At 39.5% G+C, this 22,994-nt stretch overlaps 2 protein-coding genes across 19 annotated transcripts in view; one reads left to right on the top strand and one right to left on the bottom strand.

Moving 5' to 3' along the window:
* Positions 1 to 559: 559 nt before the first annotated feature.
* Positions 560 to 5,546, top strand: UTS2 (urotensin 2). Its single transcript, XM_004328224.3, has 4 exons — positions 560 to 662; positions 2,901 to 3,008; positions 4,107 to 4,148; positions 5,289 to 5,546. Exons 1-4 carry the CDS (start codon positions 560 to 562, stop codon positions 5,408 to 5,410), a joined length of 375 nt encoding a protein of 124 aa, XP_004328272.1. The 3' UTR covers positions 5,411 to 5,546.
* Positions 5,547 to 7,066: 1,520 nt separating this feature from the next.
* Positions 7,067 to 22,994, bottom strand: part of PER3 (period circadian regulator 3) — a 64,857-nt gene continuing 48,929 nt past the window's right edge. For 13 of the 18 annotated variants that reach the window (XM_073796671.1, XM_073796641.1, XM_019930931.3 and 10 more), the window contains 4 exons: positions 12,789 to 12,972; positions 12,064 to 12,214; positions 10,780 to 10,857; positions 7,729 to 8,956 (listed from right to left, as the gene is read on the bottom strand). In XM_073796671.1, the coding sequence (XP_073652772.1) occupies positions 8,714 to 8,956; positions 10,780 to 10,857; positions 12,064 to 12,214; positions 12,789 to 12,972 (656 nt within the window). In that variant the 3' untranslated portion in view covers positions 7,729 to 8,713. Of the gene's footprint in view, positions 7,091 to 7,728; positions 10,858 to 11,577; positions 11,708 to 12,063; positions 12,215 to 12,788; positions 12,973 to 22,994 lie in introns of those variants that run through there. The other 5 variants (XR_012328199.1, XM_073796663.1, XM_073796644.1 and 2 more) reach the window with 5 other exon arrangements.

Genomic DNA, 22,994 nt, shown 5'->3' on the forward strand with positions numbered 1-22,994 from the left:
TGTCATTCTTCAGGCATGGCAGCCCCAAAACAATATGACAATTCATCTATTCATTCACAAAAGATTAAAGAAAAGGAAAGCAACACATTTCTTGCCGTGCTCCACAATACTTCTGCTGGGTAGGACTCATAAATCCATGTCTCTGCCTTGGCCACTCCAACTCATGTCTTATCCTTTCTTTAACTCATGATTTATTGCTCTCAGTTACTCCTTTTGCCAGATTTATAAACGTAACTGTTCTTTATTTAATACCTATTTTGTACACTAGGCAACAAGACAGTAAATTTATTGTCTATGAGTTGCTACTTTGAAAAATTACATCAATGCAAAGTGATTGTCTTTCCGCCTTCATAGCCAATAAATTTATTTATTTTTTTTTTTGTAGGGGATGATATGAGGTCATAGGATAATATATATAATCGCTGATCACAGAATGAGAAGGAACAAGTTGCAGGCAAATGCTCTACCACTGAGCTATATCCCCAAGAAGAAGCAAGTTGAGAGTTCTGACAAACAGAAGCCAGAAGCCGAGAAGGAAGACTTGGGTCTCCTGCCAATCATGTATAAGCTGGTCTCCTGCTGTTTGCTTTTCATAGGATGCTTAAATCCTCTCTGGTCTCTTCCTGTCCTTGACTCCAGGGAAGAGCCCCTGCAGCTCTCAGGTAAAATGATTTCTTTCCCTTATGTCAGTCTTGAAAGAGTCTTCAAGGGTCTTAAATGCAATGTTAGAGATAAGAATGAATATTCTTTCTTAAAGGAGTCTTGTGAAATTAATAGTCCCAGCTATGAAAAGAATTCTGAGGGTCCTTACAACACATCTTAGAGTCAGTAATGGATATGGTTTTTTTTTTCCTTCCTAAAATGTAAAAGTAGAAGGGTAACATTGCTTATTTAATGTCACTTCTATATTTCTAAGTTATTTTGATCAGCTGTTTCTTTTTTTTTTTCAATTTTGAAAATGGCACTAAATTTAAAACATCATTGCTTTTCGTTTCTATTTTAAATGAACTGGATGAATGCAGAATTGGTTGTTCCAATTATAGGGTAAAATATTTTTATTGTATCTTATTTTAAGCTAAAAAGTAATCATCTGACACGTGTTATATGAAACAAAAATGTTTATTAAAAAATAAAGAAGTGACTGGCTGGGGCTAGGGATGACACAGATTTCCAAGTACATTTATGTTTTCCTTTTGATTCATGTTTCATTCAGTTCAATTCTAAGTTGAATTCTCTTAAAGTGTATCAGTCAAGCAGATACTTATTGTGCTGTCAGCTCTTAATTTAGTTTAAGAAACGAAAAGGTTGGTGCTTGGGTATTAGGTTCATAAGCATTTTAACTTGTCTTTAATTGTGGTACTTTAGACATTGTTTTTAATAAAGGAAAAAATCTCTTCTAAGCCATTGATTTTATAATTTCTACTCTCTAAAGTTTCTCTCAAGCAGCTTTCTGATAATTGTCAAGCTCTAATTCATGCACTATCAGTCAACTTCCACAGTCACTGAACTCATAAGTGGCAGTCATCTTAATGGCTAAATCGGGCATTAACTTTATTGAATCTCTGCTATTTAAAATAAGGAACAGTGAAAAGCATAAGATGAAACCAAGAATGAACATTCAGATATTACTGTCATCCTCAAAAAATTACATATCATGATTATGATTTTTCCAAACTTAGATGAGTATAGTATCTCACTTAAATTTTTTTTTTTTGCGGTACGCGGGCCTCTCACTGCTGCGGCCTCTCCCGTTGCGGAGCACAGGCTCCGGACGCGCAGGCTCAGCGGCCATGGCTCACGGGCCCAGCCGCTCCGCGGCATGTGGGATCTTCCCGGACCGGGGCACAAACCCGCGTCCTCTGCATCAGCAGGCGGACTCTCAACCACTGCGCCACCAGGGAAGCCCCTCACTTAAATTCTTAACAAGTGGCAGCTTTACATTAGAGTTTTTGCCTGAAATTTTTTCCCACTTATTTGTTTCTCCATAAATGATCCTTCATGACATAAACATTGATGTGTGGCCAAATTTTATAGATTTCTCATTAATATTCTTCAGAAGTACTGTGAATGTGCCCAGAAGCCTCCACAACGGCTTGCTCTTTGCTTTCCAATCAAGGTCGTAGCTGAGGATTTGGAAGCCTTAGTGAAGCAAGTGGATAGTACAGGACTCCCCAGAAGCTCCATCTCCCCACTGCAGCACCTGGCCAAGATTGCTCTGCCAGGGCCCAGAGTCTGCTCACCAGACCTCACACTCACTTCCCACACACCGTGCACACACTTACCATGCATCTTCTATGCCACTAAGCTGACCAAATTTCACCCTGAAATTGTTGCTATCAACTTCTTTAAAGAGTATTTTAAAGCTGACTCTTTCCTGACAATTGTGCCTAAATCTTGGAGGCCAGGCAGGTAAGAGGTGATGCCATCCTATTTGCTTTACAGGAAGAACCTTAACAATCCTGTCTTTTAGAAAACCACTCCTTCATTTTTCCTTTCACTCCAATTTCACCACCCATATGTCTAAAAGCAAAAGGCAAAAGGCAGCAGTAGGTAAATAGAAATGAGGAAGAATCACTTTGTAAGTGGAAGTGCTTTTTCACTGACCCTATGGCTCAGCCCTACCCTCTTATTCAAGGCAGTGAACGGCCTGGCAAGGCCACACGGGCAGGAGGAGTCAGAATGAGAGTCACACGCTTGATTTCCTGTTCTGCCGGCTTGTGAACTGGACTGTAGCATTTCTACTTCTCGGTTAAAATACTACTGGCGACAAACCCGTTATTTAGCATTTGAAGTTTTTCTAGTATTATCTCCTTGTCCCTGGTACCCACGAAAAGGCAATAAGGAGCAGAAGTGATTGAAGAATCAGCTGAGTTGCTAATATCTATTTCTACTCTGTGTAGCACCTGAAGATGTCGAATCAACTTTGGATGAGCTGGAAAGAGCTTCCCTTCTGCAGATGCTGCCAGAGATGTCAGGTGCAGAGACAGGAGATGGTCTTAGGAAAGCAGGTAAAATGATTCTTGTGATTTTACTTGATTTTGTTTTATTTTATTTTATTTTTTTTGCGGTACACGGGCCTCTCACTGCTGTGGCCTCGCCCGTTGCGGAACACAGGCTCCGGACGCGCAGGCTCGGCGGCCATGGCTCACGGGCCCAGCCGCTCCGCGGCATGTGGGATCTTCCCGGACCGGGGCACGAACCCGCGTCCCTGCATCGGCAGGCGGACTCCCAACCGCTGCGCCACCAGGGAAGCCCCCAGCCTGTCTGATTTTTTTGCCACTGAATTTACTCCCTGTGCTCATGAATCAGATGAGGTAAAATCCTATTTTGGAATATAAAGATCAGCTATATAAAATGAGTTAGTTACCCAACACTCTCCCCTCTGGGCATAAAGACTTCCTCTGACATCTTCTGTTTTCTTTTTCTCAGCAACTCCTTCCAAGCATCCTGCTCTGCTTGGTCCCTCAGTATATCTGTTCTCTGTATGGACTTTTATTTGGGGGGGAAGGAGGGTATTATCCCAGTTTTCAATAAGTGAAATTTACAATCCTGGTTTCCCACTTACTCAAGTCTTAAGCCAATTACTTAATCTATCTGTACCTCAGTTTCTTAAACCAGTAAACGGAATGATAAAAATGCCCATCTCATGGGGTTATTGTGAAGTTCAGTCAATGAGAAAATGCAAGTAAAATGTTCAGCACAGCGGCACAGAAAGTAATCCATGACATGGCAGCTTTCACTATTTTCTCTGTCACTGTATTCCTCCCAGCACTGATAGAAATGCTCAGGACATTCTGGAAACAAAATGGAGTCTTTTAATAGACCTTGTTTAGTAGAAAGAATTTCACTTGTTATAAAATATTTTTGATAAACTACTGAACTGCTAACTCAGGAAAATGCAGTGCCCTTTGTGAATTCCGGAAGCGAGACAGAACCAGGTGCCTGCCTATCTTCCTTCAAGTAAATATCACTGTGGTGTGAAAAAAAGGAAAATCAGAAACTAGACGTGATTGAGGAATATTCTATTTTGTGCGTTTTAAATAAGACAAGTGTAAAATGGAAATAACAGATCTGATGATGAATGGTTTCAAAATACTGTTTTCCAGATCTCGGTACCAACATTTTTTACCCAAGAGGAAGTGTGAGAAAGGTAAGTATCATGTGGAAGCTTGTGAGAAATGCAGACTCTCAGCCCCCACCCCCCAGCACCTACTGAATCAAAAGCTGCATCTTACCAAGATTCCCCAGGTGATCCTTATGCACATTAAATAAAGTATGACAAGCACGGCCATATGATGTCTAAATAGAAGAAAGACACGGTCCAAACCCTGAGATGTCATATGTGTGACAGAGCAGAATATGAAGGAAATCGTTTTGGGTGCAGAAGACAGACTGTGATTGGGATTGATGAATGATAATATTAAATGGTTAGAAATGGTGCACAGTTAATGGAGGACCTTAAACACTACAAGAAAAATCTGTATTTCATCATTATCAACCCCTCAAACTCTAAATTAGTGTCTCCTAAAGGGCTTTCCAGGTATACCAGTCCCACGAGCCAGCCTACAGTGACACCCCGGGTTCTGGCCCCTCTCCCGTCCTGGTAATATCTTTATGTACATTATTAGCATGTTAAAGCCTCCAGGAAATGAGATAAGCGTATTTAATTTTAACCAAGCATTTCCCAAATATTTTGACTGGAGACACCTGTTTTTGGTGTAGCACCCATTACCATCCTTATAAAAATATACTCTGGAATCCGTCAATTCTGAAGATGGCATACACCCCCTGAGGCCCCAGGGCAGGTAACCCATCCAGAAGGGGACGGGGATGGCTTCTACATTAAACGTTATCATTCAGATGTTTATATTGTTCCGAATAGAAGGGTTATGATGAAAGACTCTAAAATCATAAAGGTGATTAGCATGTGCTCATGAAATCCCAGAAAAAAAAAAGTAAGGGTCCATGCTTAAAGAAGTTAATTTCAAGGCAAATAAAAGGCCTACTTTACAGGGAAGACAGTAAATGGATAGAACATGTTACTGACAGATTTAAATAGAAATAGGTCAGTGAGGGTTTAGGAAAATTCACGGCAATCACAGGGCTAAACAGACTGGATGGACCACAGGTAGGGCACAAGGAGACCTTCCAGAGCCTACATGCTGGGCGCTCACCACAATTCTATTCCATAAAACAGCAAGAAAACACTTTTTAAAGGAACTAAGGTTCCTATTTGTGTGTGTAGGACTCAATTCATTGATAACCTGTTTTTTTATTTGGATTGTTTTAATTTCAGGCTTTCTCAGGACAAGATCCTAACATTTTACTGAGTCACCTTTTAGCCAGAATCAGGAAGCCATACAAGAAACGTGGAACTCCCTCTGAATGCTTCTGGAAGTACTGTGTCTGAAGTGACATGAACATCTACTAGGCAACTCAAAACCAACCATCTTAGAAAAAGTCAAATAAAAACGCTTGATTTGAAAGCAGTATAGATGAAAAACTAGGCAAGCTATACCCTGTTCATTATTATTTGGAAAATAAATCCTCTATGTTTTACAAATATCATGAGTGGTTCTTTTACTTATAAACATATCCTGAAAATCTATCCTTCAATTTATCTTTAAAGAATTATCTAAAAGTTTAAAAGTCAACAAATAAATGAAAAGAAGCAAATACTAAGAAGAAAAAAATCATAAAAGTAAATTTTAGTTAAAACAGTAAAACTACAAATCATTTAACCTACATTATCTTAGTGATGATGTCCTCTCAACCCTTAAAAATAACAACCTGAGTTATTACTTAAAAAAAAAAAAATCAGTATCTTAGCTTGGAAAAGCGTCCAAAGTGAAAGATGCCTAAAGCTAAGGGCTGGGAAGTCCGAATTCTTTGTTTTTGAAGAAGGGCGTCCACACACTCTGATCCCCTCTCCCTTAGTTAACCTAAGTACTGAACACTTGAAAACTTTAATCTCTTAACACTGAAGTTTGTTTGATGTCAGTTTCTGTGAGCTCAAGGAGCACAGTACTAGAAAAATACCTTCATAATCTGTTTCTTAGAGAAGAAACTTGAGGTGGGATTTAAGATTGTGGAATGGAAATATAGCCTGGTTTGTTAATTTTTAAAAAGCATGTGTGTGTGTGCACATACTCACTTATCCTCTTAATACATCTATACCATCGTAGCTTATCTATGTATAGAGTATGGAGCTGAGACCCGCGAGCTCCACGCAGCTCCCAGCACGGCCCATGCCCGCGGGAGAGCACTTCTCAAGGGAAACCCAGGCTCCCCTTCTCGGCTCTGTAGCCAATCACACCCCCAACTCAGGAGGAATGAAGGGTCAGGTCCGCACCAAACAGCCACATAATCGGTATTGATCTTGTCAACAACCATCCAAAATCTCTTTAGAGCGCAGGTCTGATAAATCTTCCCTTTCCTTGTCTAAGACATCAAGAACAAATCTGTAGGCAAGTTGTTTCTAGCTTGAAGGATGGACGCATCATCTCAGGAACATGCTGACATGTGGCTGTGAGGATGCTGTGGCATCGCTCGCTGCTGAACTTCAACTGAATCCAGTTCCCTAACACAGGACTCTGGCCGCACAAGTGCCGGTATGTTTATGACACCAGCAAGCGCTTAGGGTGGACTCCATCGCCGTAGAATCCCAAATCCCTCCCGTTTTGTGATACTAGGGCAGCTGCTCTTACGGCCGGGGCTCTGGCGTCAAGTCATTGCTCCCACCCAGCTGTGAGCCCCCAGCCAGGCCATCCAGCTCTCTCCACCCCCGTGTCCTTCTCTGTAAAATGAGGGCAGCGACGCTGCTTATTCCGTGGTTGTATTAAATGAGATCATTCATGGGCAGCACCGGAACGGTCCCTGCGGGAGGAGTACACGTCCCATCTACACTGAGCTCTCTTCCCTTCTTGGGTTGCTGTTGTTTTAAACGACAGGAGGTGCAGGTGGTTTGAAAGGTGTAACATTTAGCAAGTCCTGTTGGCTTCAGGATTCCGATTCATATTTTAATTCCAAGGTTCTGTTGCTGCCAGTTCCACAGTCAGACTTTGTGAAACACAGGTTCACTCTACAGAATCTGAAAGAGTAATCTTGATAACTAAATTTTGTAAATGAGGCATTAAAATTAGTATTAAAGGGACTTCCCTTGTGGCGCAGTGGTTAAGAATCCACCTGCCAACGCAGGGGACGTGGGTTCGAGCCCTGGTCTGGGAAGATCCCACATGCCGCGGAGCAACTAAGCCCGTGTACCACAACTACTGAGCCTGCGCTCTAGAGCCCGCGAGCCACAACTACCGAGTCTGCGCTCTAGAGCCCGTGAGCCACAACTACTGAAGCTGCATGCCCAGAGCCCACACTCCGCTACAAGACAAGCCACTGCAATGAGAAGCCTGTGCACTGCAACGATGAGTAGCCCCCACTCACTGCAACTAGAGAAACAAAGACTCAACACAGCCAAAAATAAAAAAATTGGTATTAAAAAACATGTACATTTGCTCAGAACCCAATAAGCTCCTCCCAGTGCTGAAGCGAGGACTAAATGCTGTGTTGTCACCGAGCAGGACCTTGGACGCAGAGATGACAGAGACGCAGACACAGAGTGGCCCTAACGTGAGCACCCTGCAGTGTCTCTCAATCTCAGTAAATATTCCTCAATGACATGAAATACACATTCAGGGTAAAGGTTTGTTGATGCAGTGCAAGAAATTTCTCAAGTTTTACATGTATACCGTTTATTGTTTTTGCTTAAAAAAGATACCCGATTAAAATATTCATAACCATTAAAAACAAGTAAATTCACAGTTAATTATAAACTCAGTTAAAAGAAAATTTCCATTTGGATTAAATTTACCTTGTGAGTTATGATGAAGTTGCACTTAATTGTACAACGATTCCGTTCGCACCGCATTCTGTTGTTCATAAACCCTGACCTCTCATCCAAGAAAACACAGCTTTTTGGTAACATTTCTGTAAACGCTGAAGCCTAGAGTATACGTTTTTATTACCAATTTCTATAGTTATCGATACAAAAAGTTAATAAACTTGAACAACTGTTTAAACTTGGGGGGAGCCCCCCTGGGGGGCGGCAGCCGCACTGCTGAACCTTGTCTGCTCATCCTCAGCAGTAGAAGCATCATGGTCCAAACTCTAAACATGATAATTCGGCGACTTATCAAAGTATCAAAACTACAAATGGTTTTATAGATCTGCTTACAACAAGCACCAATTTTAAATTGACCCTAAACGTGTAGTAAGGCAAAGAAATAAGCAAATGTCGATAAAACGAACATCCAGGAAGAATCGAAAAGAGGGCTTATATTAGAGAAGGTCAGGTTTAAAAAACATGTTCACAAATGCAGAACAGTCCTCTGATTGCCCCATGTCATTTTTAATTTAAAAAAATTAACAAGGTTATCACTACAGAAGGTCACAGCGATTCTACTGATGGACAATATCCAGGCTGGTTCATTTTTAAAAATTTGATTTTTCACCAAGGGCAAAAATACCACACAACTGGACCAACACAACAAGGGCTTCAGAGATCATTTAACAATCGAGATGGAGCAGAACAGGAGAGTTCTCTATTCATAAGACAGGAATATGGGCATGGACAGCTTAAAGTGAGAAAATTCCAGGAAATGTCACGGGCATCGTTTGAAAATGGTTCTGACACCTGAAGAAAGATTTACCTTCTAGGAAGCTAGAGTCGGCCCCCCGTACTCCTGGTGGGGAGAGTCGGGGAGGGGTGTAGAATCCTGGGCGCGGATCCGCGGGTACAGAGGGCTGACTGTACCACCACATTACAGAAGGGGCTTGAGCATCCGTGGATTTTAGCATCTGCGAGGGGGTCCTGGAACCGATCCCCTGCAGATTCGAGAGCCGTCTGTTCCACTTTAGAAAGTAAATCTAAGCTACGAGGCTTGAGAATCAGAGTCCAGCAGCACTGTGGATAGAAAGGTTGATTCTCATAATTAGGAGCAGGATGCATTTTATAAAAAACTATAAAATGTGAAAGGAAGAAGCGTTTTCCTAAAACAAAAAAAACAACAAAAAAACACAACAACAACAAAAGAAAAGCAAGTTAGTTTGTTGCATGTTATTTAAAAGAGAAAAGGTTATTCCAGCCTTCATTTTCTTCTATTCCTGTTTCTGATCTACACGGGTGTGAACTGCACGTCATTCCAAGTTTGAGAAGGAATCATCACTTCTCTAAGAAGAGGGGGCTCCCTTACCATGCAAACAACTCACTCACTTCTTAAAAGACACAACTTCAGCAGGCCCAGGAAGCCCTCATCTGTGGCAGATTCTGCAACCCTCTTGGCTAGGGACCTCCCGTAGGTCCCTTACCCCTATTTAAGGGCAACACTTACCCCTATTTAAGGACAAAAAGAAGGCAGTGCCAATCAGACCTCTGGCAGGGATTGAGAGACATTCTTTTGTGTAAATTGGTTGGAAACAGAGTTAACTGTTAGTTTTGATAAGACAACATTTAAACACATACGCATATAAGAACAACATTAACTCTTACATGACTTTAAAAACTTTTTGCAATCATTATTTTAAAATTTCAAAGAGTCAGAAGCTGGTTGAGCTAGAAGCTCTTTTGTTTTAACATTACACATGCAAAAGCGAATTTAAACCCTGCAAAGAATAAGCTCATTGATAAGCTGATCCATTTTTAACCAAGACTTTGAGAATTTCAGTGGAAGGTAGAAAATCAAAAGGAAAAGCGGCTACAAAAATGAAGGTCAAAATTCAACCCTAAAAGCTAGGAATTTCCGGTACACCAATGGACAATACATTTTCATACTGGTCAATGCTGAAGTGATCTGTGTTGCGTTGTGAGAAAACTGGAATGTCAGACCCTAACTGTGGAGGGATGTGTCACCGTGCAAAGACCAGGTGAGGGCACTGTATTTATGGACACTGTTAGGAAAGGTACATGGCCCATAGCGGGGATTTCTTGAAGTCTCTAACAGGGGGAAATGATTCATGTAACAACAGAACAAAATCAATGAGGCTAAGGTTTGGGGCTCTTTCTAGCTATACTTTGGTTTTTTTAAATAAATTTATTTATTTTATTTACTTTATTTTTGGCTGCACTGGGTCTTCTTGCTGCACGTGGGCTTTCTCTAGTTGTGGCGAGCAGGGGCTACTCTTCGTTGTGGTGCGTGGGCTTCTCATTGCGGTGGCTTCTCTTGTTGCAGAGCACGGGCTCTAGGTGCGTGGGCTTCAGTAGTTGTGGTGCATGGGCTCAGTAGTTGTGGCTCACGGGCTCTAGAGCGCAGGCTCAGTAGTTGTGGCGCACGGTCTTAGTTGCTCCGCGGCATGTGGGATCTTCCCAGACCAGGGATCGAACCCGTGTCCCCTGCATTGGCAGGCAGATTCTTAACCATTGCACCACCAGGGAAGTCCTCTAGCTATACTTCTAACTGTCATTTATTTGGGGTGACATCTGAAATAAAGTTTGACTGTACACATACCTCTTTAGAGGTCATCCAATCTCATTAGAGGACAGCTAAACTAGAAAAAGAGTCTATTTGACAGTTTAAATACATTGGGGAAAAAGACAAGGAAAAGAGTCTATATACAATGTCTGCTTCAGGAAAATGATGTCTGTTAAAAAATCAGGAAGGATAAAGCTTAATATTCAATGATAACTTCATGGTCCTTTAAGACCCGGGGGTTTACAGAGAATCACAAGGAGGTCTAGCTGTCCCACAGGCCTGGAGAGGGAGTACAGGGGCATCTTCAGAGTCACTCAACTGCTGCTTCTGCTGGATCCGGACGACAGGATTCTGCAGCATCACCAGCTGAATCTCCGTTTTCGCAAGTGACACAGCCCTCCAAAAAGGAACAAGAACAGGCAGGTTATTTGATGTGAAGTCACCTGAAAAGTGTTTAAACCAGTAAAATGCCGGCCAAGCAACCTGTGTCTCATTCTCCCACTTATTCACATCTAAGACTATCCATTATAGTTCATCCCTTACTATTAGAAGGGAAATGACAGCAACTGTTTAAATACTTTTGCTTCAATTGTTTCGGGGCTCATTCTTCATATACTCTTCCCACAGAAATTCCTGCTCGGCATGAATCCTAAATCCTAAATCCTAAATCCTCTGGTGTGAATCTTACATCTTGAGATTCAACTCTTTTCAAACATGCACGCATATTTGACATGCAAATCTTATACTCTCCTCCCCAGTCAATCACATATGAAAGCAGGTGTCTTTACTCCTAACTGCCCCGTAACATTCCAACTGGTGGAAGAAAAAAACACTTGGAGCCAGAAAGACCTGTATTCAAAATCTGAAGAACTGAGCCCTTACACAGCTGTCCTTCAGTCTGTGCAGAGGGCTTGGCTCCTGAACCCCCTGAGGATACAAAAATCTGTGGATGCTCAATCCTTATATAGATGACTTGGTACAGTCAGCCCTCTGCACTCGAGGGTTCCGCATCCTTGGATTCAACCAACTACAGATTGAAATTTGAACTGTGGATATAGAGGGCTGAGTGTACAAATTATTTAGTATCTGTAAACCTCACTTTGTTGTTATTGGTAAAGCAGGGATAATAACACCTACCACAGAAGCAATTGTGAAGATTAAGATTTTCAGCGGGATCATGCAATGCACAGTCGGCCCTCTCTGCAGGTTCCACATCCACAGACTCAACCAACCATAGATCAAAAATACTTGGGGAAAAAAATTCCAGAAAGTTCCAAAAAGCAAAACTTAAATTTGCAGTGCACCAGCAACTATTTACATAGAATGTACGTTGAATTTACAACTGTTTAAATAGCATTTACATTGTATTAGGTATTATAAGTAATCTGGAGATGATTTAAGGAATACGGGAGGCCATGCATAGGCTACATGCAAATACTACGCCATTTTACATGAGGGACTCGAGCATCCGCAGATTTTGGTACCGCAGGGGGTCCTGGAACTAGTCCCCTGCAGAAAACGAGGGATGACTGTACACTAAGCGCCCAGAACACTACCTGGCACAGAAACAGCAACACATGACAGCTGTTATTACTGGGCTTACCTGGATGTCTATTTCCTGAGGGATCGTCTGGCTCTGAATCCAGGAACGCACATTGGCCAGCTCCTCCCTTTGTCCGTGAGAAAACTGCGGCTGCCGCCGCCTCATGCTTTCCAGGTTTTCTAGGTCTTCTTTCAGTACAATTTCTTTAACCCTGAAAACAAACGAACAAACAAACAAAACCTTCACAGTCCTAAATAAGACACAGGGTCCTTATCTTGTGATCTAAGAACAGCACTTCTTTTTACTTTGTAATATACTTTATATTTCTTGTTAGTATGTGACGTACACATCAGAAATATAACAACTGACTCATTTCCTTGTCAGATTGGTAAAGCTAGGCCTCTTTCTCTTGATGGCGAATACCTGTATAGTGTTTTAATGAGTCATATGGAAGAAACAGATTTCCTTTAGGTCTTCTCTTCTTTTAGAATGAGAGAAAGAAGTCCAGGCTCTAAAAAAAGTTCTCGTCCCTGCGGGCTGTCTTGGAAAGCACTGCCTCTCTTTGTTTTCTTGTCTCAGGACATATAACATATTTATACCGTCACTACCACTACAACCATTGTTTTAAGAAATCATTTGTCTTTTGACTTCAAATGAATGAATTTGAAAATACATTTCTCTAAGGATATGTATAAAAACATTAAAAATCACTTTGTATTAAAAAACACACTTAAGAAACCATAAAACACTTATATAAAGGTGGGTCTTCTAACATGCTTTCTTACCTCTCAGGCACCTGATACGTCATCAGAATGCACTCAGGTGTTTGTTCTATCATTCTCCAGATGGACTCTTCAGCTAAGTTGGGAAATGTTTCTTTTTTCTGTACATCCTGAGACTGCTGCCCATTTTGAAAGATTTCAGAAGAATAATCACTAGTAGCAAAGTTTATACTGCTGCCACTGCTTCCTATCAAAAATCAACAACAAAAAAATTTGAAAATACCTGTCAGGGGCTGATTTGCCAAACTGGCCCTCATTCTCCAAAGACTTTGGCAACTAGCTGGTAGGGTCCTTCACCACCCAGCGCAGCCATCATCCCAGGTCACCTCAGCCTTCCAGTTCCTCGATCTTCCCAAGATCTCCTTCTCAGTCTTCCTGAACTAGCCTCCTCCCAAGGCCATTCCTTGTTTGTTCTCATCACCCACAACTGCTCCATCTCCAGCTCCGTCTCCAAAATCACCAACCTCTCAGCTTCAATTTCTTGTTTCCTTGTTCTACTCTTCCAACTACAAATTTGGAACCGTGCCTTAGCCATTCTGCTTAGAGCCCAAAGCCCATCATTCATTCAGTAGCACTCTGCAAGATCTGAGACTTCTTTTTCCCTTTAATTTTCCACAACTATCAAAATGTAACTCTGATAAAGCCACTTATCAATTCTGTTCTTATCTAAGCCCAAGTAGCCAAAGGCACAGAGAAAGTCACATATAACAGGGTGCATTGGTTCTACAGTAAATTCATCACCACCAGAGGATCATCACAAAGCCTGTAATCCTGGTACAGCTCTGTGGTCAGCACACTAGTCTATCCCCAGCAGGATTATCTTCTACTCCTCTATTTCCTCCCTCACTCTCACCTAGTTTTTAAGAAAAAAAAAGGAAGCCACTGGAAAGGAAATTCATCCTCCTGATACCAAACATAAACGTACTCCTATCTACATTCTCTCCTCACCACAGAGGAGAGAATGTTCCTGAATGTTCTCTGTTACCAGAGAGAAGCCGTCCATCCATCCCAAGGCCCAGCGCTTTATGGCTCTTATGGGGCCTCATGGATCATTCCTTTCCTATCTTGCCTGGGACCCTTCAAGGTCCTTCTCATTGACTTTGGAACAATTAAAACAAAACAAAGTACCTCTCTAATTTTTTAAAAAAGGGTATGGGTAAACATAAAAGACATTTTTCCTCATTAGAAAAATCTCATTAAGAGGTAACTGTTTAAGGCAAAAACAGTAAAACTTCTATTGTGGGGTTTATAATACATGGTGAAGTAAAGTGTATGACAGAAATGGCAAAAAAGAGGGAAAATGGAAGTACTCTGTGTTAAGGTTCTTAGACATAAAGTGATAGAATAGGTATAATATGTGAAGGTAAACTGGGATAAGTAAAAGATGCATGTGTAAATCCTAGAGCAATGACTAAAAAAAAAAAGGAAAAAAGGAAAAAAAAATAAAAGAATAGCTGGGAGGCCAATAATGGAGAGAAAATGGAATCATTAAAAATACACAATTGGGCTTCCCTGGTGGCGCAGTGGTTGAGAGTCTGCCTGCCGATGCAGGGGACACAGGTTCGTGCCCCGATCCGGGAAGATCCCACATGCCGCAGAGCGGCTGGGCCCATGAGCCATGGCTGCTGAGCCTGCACATCCGGAGCCTGTGTTCCACAACAGGAGAGGCCACAACAGTGAGAGGCCCGCGTACCACCAAAAAAAAAAAAAAAAAAAAAAAACACAATTAACCCAAAAGGAGGAGGGGAAGAGAAAAAAGGAAGAACGAGCAAATGAGACAAACATAAAACAAGTAGCAAGATGGAAGATTTAATTTAAACCTGATCATATCAATAATCATATTAAATGTAAATGGTCTAAGTACTCCAATTAAAAGTCAGAGACTGTCACATAGATAAAGAAGCAATACCCAACCATACACTGGTTACCAGAAATCAACTTTAAATATAAAGACACAGATAAAAGTAAAAAGATGGAAAAAAATATTCCATGTAAACACTATCAAAATAAAGCTGGAGGAGCTACACTGATATCAGACAAAGTGGACATCAAGAAAGGTACATTTCATAATAGAGAATCCAATTCATCAAAAGCACATAATCTTAAATGTGTATGCAACTAATAAAAGAGTTTCAAAATACATGAAGCAAAAACTGATTGAACAGCAAGAAAAAAATAGACAAATTCACAATTATAGGTGGACATGTTAACAGCCTTATCTTAATAAATGAGAAAACAAGTAGATAGAAAATCAGTTAGGATGTAGAAGGCTGAATCAACATTATCAGCCAACTTGACCAAATTTACATTTACAGCAGAATGCTACTCAACAACTGCAGAACACACATTCTTTCCAAGTGCATATGAAACATTTATCAAGACAGACCGAATTCTGGACTATTAAACAAGCCTCAGTAAATTAAAAAAAATACAAAGAATGCTGTCTGACTGCAATTAAGTTAGAAACCAATAAAATACCTGGAAAATCCCCAAGTATTAGGAAATAAATACATGTCTAATAACCCATGGTCAAAGAAGAAAACATAAGGGAAATTATAAAATATTTTGTACTGAATGAAAATGAAAACACTCATACAAAAATTTGAGGGATGCAGCTAAAGATGTGCTTAGAGGGAAATATAAAATGTTAAATGTTTATATTAGGAGGGGAAAAAAGGGTCTCAAATCAATGCTCTAAGCTTCCACCTTAAGAAATTAGAAAAAGAGTGAATAAAATCCAAAGTAAACACATGAAATAATAAAGATTAGAGCAGAAATCAATAAAATACAAGACCAAAAAAAATAGCAAATAAACCCAACGAGATCAAAAGTTGCTTCCTTGAAAAGTTAATAAAAGTGGTAAACATAGAGCCAGAATGATAAGGAAAAAGTAATAATATCAGCAAATAGAGAGGAAACATTAGTATAAATTCTAAAGACATTAAAAGGATAGGGACTATTATAAATAACTTTATGCCAATAAATTCAACAACTTAGATGAAATGGACAATGGATCTCTATCATCTTAATGATACAAATTACCAAAGATCATTCTTTGGAAGAAATAGATAACCTGAGTCTATTAACCATGTCTATTAAAAAAAATCAAATTTGTTTTTAAAAACCCTTTCATAAAGAAAACTTCAGGCCCAGATAGCTTCACTGGTGAATTCTACCAACCATACTAAGGAAGATATAATATCAACTCAATACAAACTCTTCCAGAAAATAGAAGAGGAGGGAACAGTGCCCAACTCATTTCTTTTGTTAGGCCAGTATTATCCTGATACCAAAACCAGATAAAGACATCATAAGAAAAGAAGACAATGGACCAATATTTCTCATAATAGGTGCAAGAATCCTTAAAATATTAGGATATAGAATCCGGTAATATATAAAAAGGATAAAATAGCATGACCAAATACAAGATTAATTTAATATTTGAAAATTAGTTAATGTAATTCACCATATTAACAGAACAAGGGAGAAAAACCATATGGTTAATCTCAGTAGAGGCAGAAGGGCTTCCCTGGTGGCAGGGGTTAAGAATTCACCTGCCAAGGCAGGGGACACAGGTTCGAGCCCTGATCTGGGAAGATCCCACATGCCGCAGAGCAACTAAGCCCGTGTGCCACAACTACTGAGCCTGAGCTCTAAAGCCCGCGAGTCACAACTACTGAGCCCACGTGCCACAACTACTGAAGCCCTCGTGCCTAGAGCCCATGCTCCACAACAAGAGAAGCCACCCTAATGAGAAGCCCGCGCACTGCAACGAAGAGTAGCCCCTGCTCACCACAACTAAAGAAAGCCACGTGCAGCAACGAAGACCCAATGCAGCCAAAAATAAATACATTGATTTTAAAAAATAGATGCAGAAAAAGCATCTCTGTAAATCTGCAGCAGAAAAGAACTTCCTCAATCTTGCTGAAGGCCATTTAAGGAAAACATACATTTAACATCATACTTACTGAAACTGTGACAGATTTCCCCCTAAGACGATGAACAAGGCAAGAATGTCTGTCTAACCACTTCTATTCAATACAGTAAGTCCCCTACATACGAACGAGTTCCGTTCTGAAAGCACATTCCTAAGTCCAATTTGTTTGTAAGTCCAACAAAGTTAGCGAGGTACCCAACTAACAAAATCGGCTATATAGTACTGTGCTGTAATAGGTTTATAATACTTTCACACAAATAATGCATAAAAAACAAACACAAAAAATAAAGAAAACATTTTTAATCTTCCAGTACAGTCCCTTGAAAAGTACAGTAGTCCAGTGCAACAGCTGGCATACAGGGGCTGCCATCGAGTGAACAGGCAAGAAGAGCTACTGACTGAAGGAGGGAGAGGAAGTGGGAGATGGTAGTAGAGCTGAAGGGCCGTCAGCAGTAGGAGACGGAGGGCAAGCTACAATGTCACTCATGCCTGATGCTGACGGAACGCACGTTCCCACTTTGAAAATTCGCAACTTGAAGGTTCATATGTAGGGGCCTTACTGTACTATATTGGGGGTCCTAGCCAGTCCAAGAAGGAAAGACAAATAAATTAAGGTATACAGATCAGAAAAGAAAAAGTAAAACTATGGCAAGTTTTGAGAATACAAGTGCGAAACACAAAATTTGATTGGCTTTCTATATGCTAACAACAAGCAATTGGAAATTGAAATTTTAAAATGCTATTTACAATAGCATCAAAATTATGAAATCCTTAGTGATAAATTTAGCAAAGTAAGTGTAACCTGTACACTGAAAACTACAAAACATTGCTGAGAAAAATTAAAGACCTACATAAATAAACAGATCATACTCGTGGATCAGAGGACTCAATACTGTTAGGATAATAATTCCTCCCACATTGGTCAGTAGATTCAACATGATGTCAATCAAAATCCCAGCAGGCTTTTGTGTAGGAATTAAGAAACCGATTCTACAACTTATTTATTTTTAAATCTTTTTTTTTTTATCGAGGTAGCATTGGTTTATGACATTTGTAAGTTTCATGTGTACATTGTTATTTCTACTTCTGTATACACTACAGCGTGCTCATCACCAAAAATGTAGATTCCATTACCATACATTTGACCTCCTTTACCCACTTAGCATCCCCCTTTCCCTCTGGTAACCACTATTCTGTTCTCTGTACCTACAGAGTATTTGTTTTTGTGTTTTTCTTCATTTTTTCGGTCTGTTTGTTTTTTATATTCTACACATGAGTGAAATCATACAGTATTTGTCTTTCTCCTCTGCTTTATTTCACCTAGCATAATACGCTCGCAGTCCATCCATCTTGTTGCAAATGGCAAGGTTTCCTCTTTTTTATGGCTTAATAGTACTCCATTGTGTGTACTGTATATAGATGTATTTTAAAATTTTAAAAATGTTTAATATACATCACTTTTTTATTCATTCATCCATTGATGGGCACTTACATTGTTTCCATATCTTGACTACTGTAACTAATGCTGTGATGAACAGAGGGATACATATATCTTTTTGAATTAGCGTTTTCATTTTCTTTGGCTAAATACCCAGAAGTGGAATAGCTGGATCATATTGCAGTTCTATTAATTTTTTGAGGAGTCTCTATATGTTTTCCATAGCAGCAACACCAATTTACGTTCCCACCCACAGTGTATGAAGGTTTTCTTTTCTTCACGTCCATACCAATACTTGTTATTTCTTGCCTTTTTGATAACAGCCATTCTAATGGATATGAGGTGATAATCTCTTTGTGGTTTTGAACTGCAGTTCCTAATAATTAGTGATGTTAAACATCCTTTCATGTGCTTGTTGGCCAACTACATGTCTTCTTTGGAAAAATGTCTATTCAGCTCCTCTGCCCGTTTTTTAATCGGGTTGTGTTTTTTTGTTGTTGAGTTGTATGAGTTCTTTATATATTTTGGATATTAACCCCTTATGACTTGCAAATATCTTCTCGCATACAGTAGGTTGTCTTTTCATTTTGTTAATGCTGTGCAGAAGCTTTTGTTTCCACTGAGGAGATATATTAGCAGAAAGATATCGCTAAGACTGATGTCAAAGAGTGTACTGCATGTTTTCATCTAGGAGTTGTATGGTTTCGGGTCTTACATTCAAGTCTTTAATTCATTTTGAGTTAATTTTTGTGCATGCTGTGAGACAGGGGTCTAGTTTCCATTTTTTGTATGTGGCTGTCCTGTTTTCCCAATGGCATTTACTTAAGAGATTATCCTTTCTCCATTGTATGTTCTTTGCTCCTATGTCATAAATTAATTGTCCATATATGTGTGGGTTTATTTCTGGGCTCTGAATTCTGTTCCACTGAGCTATGTATCTGTTTTTCTGCCAATACCATGCTGTTTTGATTACTACAGTTTTGTGATATAGCTTGAACTCAGGGAGTGTGATACCTCCAGCTTTGTTCTTTCTTCTCAGGATTACTTTGGCTATTTGAGGTCTTTTGTGGTTCCATATACATTTAAAAATTTTTTGCTCTATTTCTGTGAAAAATGCCCTTGGGATTTTGATAGGGATTGTACTGAATCTGTAGATTGCTTTAGGTAGTATGTACATTTTAACAGTGTTAGCTCTTCTAATCCTTGAGCATGGAACATCTTTTCATTTATTTCCATCTTCTTCAATTTCTTATATTTTTCAGTATGCAGGTCTTTCACCTCTTTTTGTTAAATTCATTCCTAGATATTTTATTCTTTTTGTTGTGACTGTGGGATTTTCTTAATTTCTCTTTCTCCTCATTTTTAGTGTATAGAAACACAACAGGTTTCTGTACGTTGATTTTGTACCCTGCAAATTTATTATATTCATTTATTATTTCTAGTAGTTTTTTTTTGTGTGGAGTCTTTAGGGTTTTCTCTATATAAAATCATATCATCCGCAAATCGTGTTAGTTTTCCTTCTTTTACAATTTGGATGCCTTCTGTTTCTTTTTCTTGCCTAACTGCTCTGCCTAGGACTTCCAATACTATGTTGAGTAAGAGTGGTGAGAGTTGGCATCCTTGTCTTCTTCCAGATCTTAGAAGGATAGCTTTCAGCTTTTCACCACTGAGTATGATGTTAGTTGTGGGTCTGTCATACATGGTCTTTACTATGTTGAGGTATGTTCCTACTATACCCATTTTATAGAGAGTTTTTAAAAATTATAAATAGATATTGAATCTTGTCAAATGTTTTTTCCGCATCTCTTGAGATGATCATCTGATTTTTATCCTTCTTTCTGTTAATCACACTGTGTCACATTGACTGATCTGTGGATGCTGAACCATCCTTGCATCCCTGGAATAAATCACACTTGATCATGATGTATGATCCTTTAAATGTATTTGCTAACCTTTTTTTTTTTTTAGCCTAATTTTATTTTATTTTATTATTATTTATTTATTTATTTATTTTTGCGGTACGCGGGCCTTTCACTGTCGTGGCCTCTCCCGTCGCGGAGCACAGGCTCCGGACGCGCAGGCGCAGTGGCCATGGCTCACGGGCCCAGCCACTCTGCGGCATGTGGGATCCTCCCAGACCGGGGCACGAACCCGCGTCCCCTGCATTGGCAGGCGGATTCGCAACCACTGCGCCACCAGGGAAGCCCTGCTAACCTTTTTTCAGGATTTTTACATTTAGGTTCATCAGAGATATTGGCCTGTAATTTTCTTTTTTTGTGTGGTGTCCTTGTCCGGTTTTGGCATCAGGCAATGATGGCCTTGTAAAATGAGTTGGAAAGTGTTTCCCCCTCTTCAGTTTTTTTGGAAGAGTTTTGAAAAGCATAGGTATTAAACTTTCTTTGAATGTTTGGGAGAATTCACCTGTGAAGTTGTCTGGTCCTTGACTTCTGTTTTTTTGGGACGTCTTTGATTACTGTTTCATTCTCTTTACTAGTAATCAATCTATCAAGATTTTCCATTTCTTCATGATTCAGTCTTATAAAGCTGTATGATTCTAAGAATTTGCCCATTTCTTCTAGGTTGTCCAGGTAGTTGGCATGTAGCTGTTCACAATATACTCGTCTAATCCTCTGTGTTTCTATGGTATCATATTTCTCCTCTTTCACTTCTGGTTTTATTAGAGCTTTATCCCTTTGTTTCTTAGTGAGTCTAGCTAAAGGTTTGTCAATTTTGTGTCTATTTCATTTCTTCCCTGATCTTTATGTCCTTCCTTCTACTGACTGGGCTTCGTTTGTTCTTCTTTTTCCAATTCCTTTTGGTGTAAAGTTAGACTGTTTGATATTTTTCTTGTTTCTTGAGGTAGGCCTGGATTGCTATAAACTTTCTTCTTAGTATTGTTTTTGCTGCATCCCATAGGCTTTGACATGTTGTATTGTCATTTGTCTTCAGGTATTTTTTGATTTCTTCTTTGATTTCTTCATTGACTCAGTAGTTGTTCAGTAGCATGTTGTTCAGTCTCTACATATTTGTGAGTTTTCCAGCTTTCTTCTCATAGTTGATTTGTAGTTTCACACCACTGTGATTAGAAAAAATGCATGATATAATTTCCATCTTCTTAAATGCACTGAGACTTGTTTTGTGTGCCAACAGATGATCTATCCCTGAGAAAGTTCTATGTGGACTTGAGAAGAATGTGTATTCTGCTGCATTTGAATTGACTATACAAATCCATGAATGCACCTGGTCTAATGTTTCATTTAAGGCCACTGTTTCCTTGTTCACAGGACATCTATTCATTGATGTAAGAGGAGTTTTAAAGTCCCCTACTATTATTGTGTTGCTGCAAATTTCTCTTTTTAGGTCTGTTAATAATTGCTTTGTATATTTTAATGCTCCTATGCTAGGTGCATAAATATTAATAACTGTTATATCTTCCTGATGACTTGTCCCCTTCATCATTATATAATGTCCATCTTGTCTCTTGTTACCTTTTTTGGCTTGAAGTCTATTTTCTCTGATATATGTATGGCTATACCACTTTCTTTTGGCTGTCATCTGCTTGGAGTATCATCTTCCATCCCTTCTTTTGTGTCTATGTTTGTCTGTTGAGCTGAGATGGGTCTCCTGGAGGCCGTGTATAGTTGGGTCTTGTTTTGTAATCCATCCAGCCACTCTGGATGAATTGATTGATGAATTCAACTCATTTACACTTATGGTGATTATTGGCAAATGAGGACTTAGTACTGCCTTTTAATCTTTTGTTTTCTGGTTGCTCTATTTCCCCATTGTTTCTTTTCCTTGTGTTTCTGTCTGCCATTTTGGTTTGGTGGTTTTGTATGATGTTTTTCTCAGGTTTTTTTTTTTATGTTTTGTGTCTCTGCTCTAGATTTATGTTATGTGGTTACCATGAGGTTTGCATAAAATAGCTCATAGATAAAATAGTCCTTTTTATGCTGAGAGCACCTTATCTCCATTTACCTATACAGGTCTGTCCTTTTCATCTTCCCCTTTTATGTACTAGTTGTCATAAATTATCCCTTTTTAAGTTGTGAGTTTGTTACCAAATTGAAGTAGCTATAGTTATTTTTGCTACTTTCCTTCTTTTTAACTTTTATGCTGTAATAATGTATTTAAAAACCTATTCTGACTGAGTTGTGATTTTTCTGCTTCTATTTTACCTAACTCAAGGTTTTGTGTACTTTTACCTTTTCATTTCAGGCAGAAGAGCTCCTTTGAACATTTCTTGTAAGGCAGGTCTAGTGGTGATGAACTTCCTCAGCTTTTGTTTGTCTGGGAAAGCCTTTATTTCTCTTTCATATCTGAAGGGTAACTTTGCTGGATAGAGTATTCTTGGCTGACAGATTTTATATTTCAGTATTTTGAGAATGTCACTCCACTCCCTCTTGGCCTAGAGTGTTTCTGCTGAGAAAACTGCTGATAGCCTAATGGGGGTTCCTTTGCAGGTTATCATCCTTTTTCCCCTGGCTGCCTTTAAAATTCTTTCTTTGCCATTGACTTTTGACAGTCATGGAGAAGAAGGTCTTTTTGTGTTGAGGTAATTAGGTGTTCTCTTAGCTTCATGGACTTGTATATCCAGTTCCTTCCCCATGCTCGGGAAGTTCCCACTTATTATTTCTTTATATTCTCTATTTATCCTTAATTTTTGCCATTTTAATTGCAATGTGCCTTCGTGTGGTCCTCTTTGGGATTCTCTGTTCTTCTTGGACTTGGATACGTTTCCTTTCCCAGGTTAGGGATATATTCAGCTATTATATCTTCAAATATGTTCTCTGCCCCTTTCTCTCTCTCTTCTCTTTCTGGAACCTCAAAAATG

Source organism: Tursiops truncatus, chromosome 1 (assembly GCF_011762595.2).
Source record: "Tursiops truncatus isolate mTurTru1 chromosome 1, mTurTru1.mat.Y, whole genome shotgun sequence".
In the NCBI taxonomy this organism is placed as follows: Eukaryota; Metazoa; Chordata; class Mammalia; order Artiodactyla; family Delphinidae; genus Tursiops; species Tursiops truncatus.